General features: G+C 36.7%; 1 protein-coding gene across 1 annotated transcript in view; it reads left to right on the top strand.

Annotated features, from left to right (window-relative positions):
* The window catches only part of GNPDA2 (glucosamine-6-phosphate deaminase 2), a 35,625-nt gene extending 29,038 nt beyond the window's left edge, over window positions 1-6,587 (top strand). Inside the window, exon 6 of the mRNA XM_007957781.2 lies at window positions 6,526-6,587. Coding sequence (XP_007955972.1) covers window positions 6,526-6,587 — 62 coding nt within the window. The remainder of the gene's footprint in view (window positions 1-6,525) is intronic.
* The last annotated feature ends 1,420 nt before the right edge of the window (window positions 6,588-8,007 follow it).

Here is an 8,007-nt window from a genome sequence, read left to right as displayed (position 1 = left end):
CCTTCCCTTCAAGGCTCAGGGGTCCAGGATTATCTTCTGTGTCTGTGTTAATTGGTTTCCCTTTTCTTTGTTGAAGAGGGTCTGTGCAGTCTTTTTGCCTAGTCCACCATCTTGCCGGCCACCTATGCTTCAAACCTCTCCATTTTACTAAATATTCTTCATAAGCATTTTTAATGGTGGTTTAATATTCAGTCAGGTAGATGTATCATAATTTATTTAAATATTTTAGTGTTAAACCTTTAAATTATTTCCAGTCATTTATATTTCTATCAGTTGCATTGCTTGTTTTTTTACCAAACTCCAAGTTTATCAACTCAATATTGTTTCTTTGTAATTTGACAGCAAAGACCACCTAAGTGCTGAGTTTTAAGAGTCTTCTGATAGTTTTCCCCATATTTTCTACGTAGTCCTTCAGATTTCATCACAAATATAAAGTGTTCTTATTATCCACACATTTTATCATCAAGTTAAAGGAGCTTCATTTAACTTGGCCATTTTTTAATATCAGATAAAGGCAGTAGTACTGATTTTGTCACAGTTTGATTTTTATCAGAATATTTTTATATTTTAGTGAAGTAAATAATAATAAATTTAATAACAGCCAGTACTTACATGGCCTAGCAGTATTCTAAACATACATTTATCAAATTAATTCCCACAGTTTTATGTACTACTCTTATTATGCCATTTTCAAATGAATTAACAGGCTTAATAGAGAGGCTAGAAGTCTTTACCCAAAGTCAGTCAGCTCATTTGTGGGCAGAACTGGGTAACTGAAACCAGGCTTATCTGAAGTCTGTGCTTTTTACCACTCTGGTACACTGCCTCCCAGAAGTAAATTATTATTTTCTGGAAAGCAATTAATAGAATTTCTCCAAATTTCTATCTGGAAACAGCTTTATTTTATGTATAAAACTTAGGACTAATGTATATTTTAAAAAAACTTTATGAAAGAGTTGAATTTCTAATGTTTATCCACGTTTTAAGTTGTCCATATTTGAAGGTTCTAATGTAGTCTTCCTGTGATCAAAGTTGTTAGCAAATGATGCATGAGTGTATTGAGTAGAAAAATCATTTTCTAAGAAATGGTCCATGAGACAATGATACATCTTCTAAATGGCATGGCTGAAATTACCATTATCTTTGAGGCCCCTTCTCCAGTCACCATTTTATTGTTCCTTACATAATGGAGGTTGGAAATGAATTAAACTTCCTCTATTAAATCCTGCTTTAAATGGAATTGGTTCTCTTTGGAGAAATCATTGGTAAATCTTTTTTTATTAGCAAATATTTCTTTTGTACTACCGAAAATTATCACATAATGTATATTCTTGGTAAATGCAGATTTTATTTTCCAGTTAGTTTCATGAGTCAATAAGTATGTAGTACCTTCAAGTATGTTTCACATTGTGGGTCAAAAAAGTGAGTCAAAAAATGTCGATGTTAAAAAAATACAAGTATCTCTGCCTGAAAGTAGTTGACATACCTGGTAAAAAGTTGGCTATTATAAGCATATTGAGAAAATGAGATACAATGTATTGCATTAAAATGAAAGCTCCATGGAGAGAGTCACTTTAGTTTTGTTCACTGTATTATTTCAGCATCTAGAAGTATGCCTAGCACATTGAAAGTAATTGATTTTGGGTGGTTGGGCACTAGATGTATGGATGAATAATGCATGATTATGAAAACATTTCAAGTGCTAAATTATGTAAATCAAACTATAAAGTCCAAAGGATAGAATGGCTGAAGAAAATTTTACTTGAGCTAATGGGATTGAAAGTGCTGGAAGATTAGTAGCATTTAGATTGGAACAGCATGAACAATAGCACTCCTGTGGGCTAAGGTCAGCATAGTGGCACAAATGGTTTCTGTTAATAGATTACAGTGTTTGATAAAAAATGGGGCTAGATTATACTTTAAAAATATAAGGGAACTTACAGGTTAAGAGCAAAAAGACAAAAAATGGGGCTCACATGTCAGTGGCTCTTCACCATTTTGCAGTCATGGATCATTTTGAGAATTTAGAGAAAACAGGCTCTGTCCTCAGAAAAATGCACATGCATGTACAAAAACATGCATACACATAAATTTATAGTTTGAGGACTGAAGGAATACTTGAGTTTTCTCTTAGATCTATTCTTGGATTCTAGGTTAAATGTTGATGTTCTTCTTAATTTCTGCCAGGTAGACAGCTTCTGTCGAAGTTTTTAAAGTCACAGATGGCTCAGCAGTGATTGTTCTACTTTTTTTTTTTTTAAACTGCATGCTGAGTTTAACTCTTTTCCCCTGTTTAAATATAGAGTGATTTTTAACTTTTTAAACGATGGCTCTTTGTATTTCTTTTAACCTTGAAAATTACAACATTAGAATGTAGACCAAGGCCACAATATTTATAGGCTAGTGTAGTATAAAACTAACTCAGGTGGCACAGTGCCTAAGGCATTTGACTGCTAAGGCGCTCTGGTGGCACAGTACCTAAGGCATCTGACTGCTAACCAGAAGGTTGGCAGTTCAAATCCACCAGCTGCTCCACAAAGGAAGATGGGCCAGTCTACTCCGGGAAAGATTTACCACCTTGGAAACCCAATGGGGGTCACGATGAGTCGGAATTGACTCAGTGGCAGTAAGTTTGGTTTTTTGGTAGTATAAAACTAGCCTGCATGAAGATGGTTCACTGACAGAATGCTTGTGGCTTAGCTGTGCTTTGGCTTCCTTCAGAACCCTTGTACTGGAACAAACAAGAGCTCTCTCATCTCTCTTATGGCTGTTAACTGAATTTTAAACCATAAGAATACCTTAGCTAAGCTAATATGATACCTTTTATACAAGTCTTTGTATTTTCCACATCAGCTGTTGCTCTAGGTTTTACTGTTTTCATGCTTTTCTTCAGTTGTATGGGGGGACGTCTTTCCCTCCACAGTCCTACCTCTAAGCTTCCAAATTCATCTTCATCTCCGTACATCCTTTCCTTTCAGGTCTAGCCAGTCATTCTACCAGTGTCCTTACCCTTTACTTTTTTACCTTAAGAATCATGAGCTACGTATAGTCTTTCTCTTCTGTTTCCATTCTCTCCTTCTCTACGGCTGCCTTCCTATCAGCACATGTTCTAGATTCACTGAAAACACAATTAAATGGAGTTGCTGGGTATAGAGGCTTAGGACTACAGTCTAGTGGAACACAAAGGTCAATTGGCATTACATAGTCCACAAAGACATTTTCTGCATCATACTTTGGTGAGTAGCAACTGGCGTCTTAAAAGCTTATGATAGGCCATCTGAAGTGCAACTATTTTAAGGACCACAACTAGATGGTACCCAGCTACCACTGCTGACTGCTCTGAGAGGGATCACAATAAGAGGTCCTGGGGGAGGAGGGTAAATGTGGAACAAAACGCAAAAGTCATACAAAAGACCAGGTGTGCTGGAGTAAGTGGAAGTTTATCAACAGTTCTCAGATAGCACTTAGCTATTATGTTTTATGGAAAATAGTTTCCTCCTAGATCATAACCTCCTTTTCTTTTCCTGTATATAACTTAGTGTGACAGACATATTTTGTCTGCCCTCTTGTCTTTTACTATGGGAACAGTCCTCCATCATTCCACTTAATTCAGGGACACTGCATGCAAAAGTACGTTGTTACTGTTAGATGCCACTGAGTCAGTTCCCAAACAGAAGGAAACACTGTCTGGTCCTGAACCATCCTTACAGTCTTTGCTAAGTTTGAACCCATTGTTGCAGCCATTTTGTCAATCCACCTTATTGAAGGCATTCCTCTTTTTTACTGACCATCTACTAAGCATGAAGTCCTCCTTCTTCAGGGACTGGTCCCTTCTGGTAACATCTCTGAAGTACTTGAGACAAAGTCTTGCCATACTCACTTCTGAGGAGCATTCTGACTTTGCTTCTTCCAAGACACATTTGTTCATTCTTCTGGCAGTCCATGGTAATATTCAATATTCTTCACCAACACCATAATTCAAATGCATCAATTTTTGTTCAGGCTTCTTATTTGTTGTCCAGCTTTCAAATGTGTATGAAATAATTTTAAATACCATGGCTTGGTAACATAGTCCACAAAAACAGTGTTTTACATCTTCCTTTGGTGAGTAGCAGCTGGGATCTTAAAAGCTTGTGAGGAGCCATCTAAGGTACAACTTTTGGTCTTCCCCCATCCGGAGCAAAGAAGAGTGGAGAAAATTAAAAAGGAAAAAGATTAGTCCAAATGACTTAACAGTCCACGTGCACCTCAGCCTCCCTCTATGCACCTGAGTTCAAAAGAACTAGATGGTGTCCTGCTATCACCACTGCCGACTGCTCTGAAAGGGATCACAGTAGGAGGTCCCAGATAGAGTGAGGAAAAATGTGTAATAAAACTCAAAATCATAAAAAAGACCAGGCTTATTGGTCTGATGAAGGCTGGTAAAACCTCTGAGACTATGGCCCTTAGGCAACCTTCAAGCTAGAGACTGAACTTAACCCCCATGACCCAACTGGCAGCCATACAATAGATCTACAAAGGGAAGAGTTATATTAGGAGGCTATGCACTTATTAGAACAATCAAGTATGTAAGATGAAGAGGACAGCATTTGCCCAGCATAGGTCTAGGAAGGCAGGAGGGAATAGGAAGGAAAAACAAAAGCAGAGGTGGGCTCAGGGAGGACATGGTTAAGACTGCTGTTACAGTGTAGGGATAGCAGTAATGTCACAAAGGAGAATGGGTATAGATCATTGAATGGAAAACCAATTTGCTCTGTACACTTTCACCCAAATAACTGTTTTTTAAAAAGTCCCTACCTCTACCTTCTTCTCTAGCTACCATTATCTTTTAACAAAGGTTATTGCACTTCCAGTATGTGCCAGGTACCTTTGCAGACCCAGGACATAAGGTAGTGAATAAGGCCCTGGACCTTGGTTGCTAGTTTGAGTTATGGTAGAAAACCTATTTTCAGAGTGGAAAAGTACTCTAAATAAAGTGAAATAAGGTAACAGCAAAACAACCAAGGAGACTATAATGTTGTAATAAAACAAGAAAATGAGTGTACCTGAGATCAGAGCAGTGGAGGCAAAAAAAAAAAAAATACATATATATGGATTATTTCCTAAATAACCAGAAGCCATTTGAGGATTTTAAGTAGGGAAATTTTTTAAAAGATCATGTTGGCTTCTGTATGGAAATTTTATTATGGGATAGGGGAAAAGGAGTGGAAGCAGGATATTGAGTTAGGACTACGCATGTTATGATTCTAACCTCTCTAGGTGGTTTGGACTTGGGTGGTTAGTAGCAGTAAGGATGAAGAACTGTAACCAATTTGAGATATATATTGAAAATAGTGCCCCAGAATACAGCCAGCTGCTCTTGCTGAATTATGAGGAAAGGCAGGGGGGTCTCAACAATAGTAGATTTTGGGCTTTAACAACTCAATGAAAGGTGATACCATATACTAAGGTTTTTGAAGAAATGGTCTGAATGGGAAAACACAGATCTAAACCTGGTTAAGCTTCAGATGCCAGGCAGACACTAGAGTGTTGAGTAGCATTCCTTCAGTTTTAGTTGCACTAGTGAATGCTTCCTCTCCGGACTTTTCTCCCTATTAAAGGAATTTCTTAGTGTTCTTTGCTTGTTCCTTTCTTTACTTGTCCTCTAAAAGCAGGTCTTCCTCGGAATTTGGGTTTTAGAGTGCTCTAAGCAGTCTTCTTGACAAGGAACTTACAATTACTAACAAGATTTGTCTCCCCAATCTAATAATCTTATTTCCTGAAAAAACTGTGTAACTCCCTTCCCTGGGTCTTAACCTAGAAAATGTAATTGATTTCTTTAATGTCCAAAACATAAAATATTTAGTTCATTAACTGGGACAAAGGTAATCTTTTTAGAGTACTTATGCATTAAGACATATGAGCACTGGACCAGTATTTCCCAAGAAAGATTTAATAAAGAACAGCATGATTTATAGGCATACCAATTATAAAATGAAATGTAAATCTAGAAAACTAATAGTACAGGCTGTCTTCTATATTGTTTTAATACAGCTTCCTCTGTGTGGAATGGTTAAGTCTACTCCTATCACGGATGTCAAAATAGTGGAAAATAATGTACCAGAGGAATGGATAGGGTCATATATGGAGAACTAAATCTGTCCTAGCAGAGCAGCAGTTCTAAGCCCTTGGAACTACCACAAGATCAGATCAACACTTTTGATGTAATTAAAGGATATTAAAACTATGTCAGTATTCAAATGTGTTATCGGAAGCTCTTTTAAGTGTGGTTACTCCTAAAGTAAATTACCGAACCTAGATTTATACTGTGTTTCATAAATAATTATAAATTGGTATTTGTGGGTAGTTAAAACTAAACATGGTAAAACATTTCAATTTGCATTTTTTAAATAAACTTGACTATTTTTTATCAGATGGGAACCAATATACTTACTGTATCTTATAAAGTCTTTAGGTTTCTAAGGTAAATGAGATGTAGTTAAAAGTTAAAAAAAATACAACTAGTACTGTGCTTTTTTCTTTAAGGTTTAATGCATGTGCACAATAAACTTGTGGATCCACTATACAGTATGAAAGAAGGAAACTGAAGGAGACTGGAGCAAAATTCTGCTTGAATGAACAAAATATAAGTAGTACATGGATTTTCAGCTATGCAATATGATAGAATATGGGGAATTTTGAAGACTGTCATTTTTAATGACCAATTATCTATATGTTAAACATTCCATACTTAGAAAGTGTTTACTTTACACTAGGGCTTGCTTAGAAGTAGTTGGCTCTCAAAATTGATCAATTGTTTATTAGCCAGCTATAACATCAATGAATATAAAGAAACATAAAGAAAACAGAAATCCTCACAATTGGACCAATAAGCAACATCATAATAAATAAAGAAAAATTTAAAGTTGTCAAGGATTTAATTTTATATGGATCCACAACACCCATGGATGCAGCAGTCAAGAAGTCAGATGTATCAGACTGGGCATATCTGCTGCAAGGGACTGCTATAAAGTGTTCAAGAACAAAGTGTCTACTTTGGAGACTAAGGTGTGCCTAATCCAACCCATGGTATTTTCAGTCACCTCATAATGGATGTGAAAGCTGGATAAGGGAATAAGGAGGACCGAAGAAGAGTTGATCCCTTTGAATTCTGGTGTTGGCGAAGAATACTGAAAATACCATAGACTGTCAGAACGAACAAATCTGTCCTGGAAGAAGTTCAGCCAGAACGTTCCTTAGAAGCAAGAATGGCCAGACTTCGTCTCATCTACTTGGGTCATGCTGTCAGAAAGGACCATTTCTTAGAGAAGGATATCATACTTGTTAACGTAGAGGGTCAGCAAAAAAGGGGAAGACCCTCAAAGAGATGTATTATCCCAGTGGCTGCGATGATGGGCTCAAAGAAGTGTGAGGAAGGCCCAGGACCAGGCAGTGTTTCATTCTGTTGTACAGAAGGTCGCTATGAGTTGGAGCAGACTTGATGGCACCTATCAGTAGCAGCATAATAATGCAGCAATGAAGTGTCCACTTTTTTTCCCCCAAAAGTCATTTTAAAGGTAAAGATACTGCTCAAGTACCATTTCATAATACAATCCAGTAGCATAATATACATAAGTTTTCATTTTATCTCATGAAAACATTCCAAGCCTTTCAGGTTATTAAACAACCATTATTGCAAACTTTTGCTTCTGGAATGCTAACTTTATATTTTCTGTGTATTACACACAAGCTTTTCTGCAAGTAGATGCCTTAGTGATCTTTCTGCAGTAGCATCTGGACAGGAAATGTCCTGCTACATATTGTTGGTAAAGGAGATTTGAAGAGATTACAGTGCCTAACAGTATAGTTTACATCTTTTCAAAATACACATAAAGTGCATGTTTTTATGCACCTCCTTCTATAGCACTTTTTAAAAAATGTGTTATTTTTATTTAATGACTTTGTGTCGTGTCCTTAATAATTATGTTGGCAATTAGGAGCTTGATACCCAGAAACACACTAAATTTT

Source organism: Orycteropus afer, unplaced genomic scaffold (genome assembly GCF_000298275.1).
Source record: "Orycteropus afer afer isolate SDZICR_OR568_19922 unplaced genomic scaffold, OryAfe1.0 scaffold00795, whole genome shotgun sequence".
NCBI classification, from domain to species: Eukaryota; Metazoa; Chordata; class Mammalia; order Tubulidentata; family Orycteropodidae; genus Orycteropus; species Orycteropus afer.
This window is presented reverse-complemented; position numbering and strand designations above follow the sequence as displayed.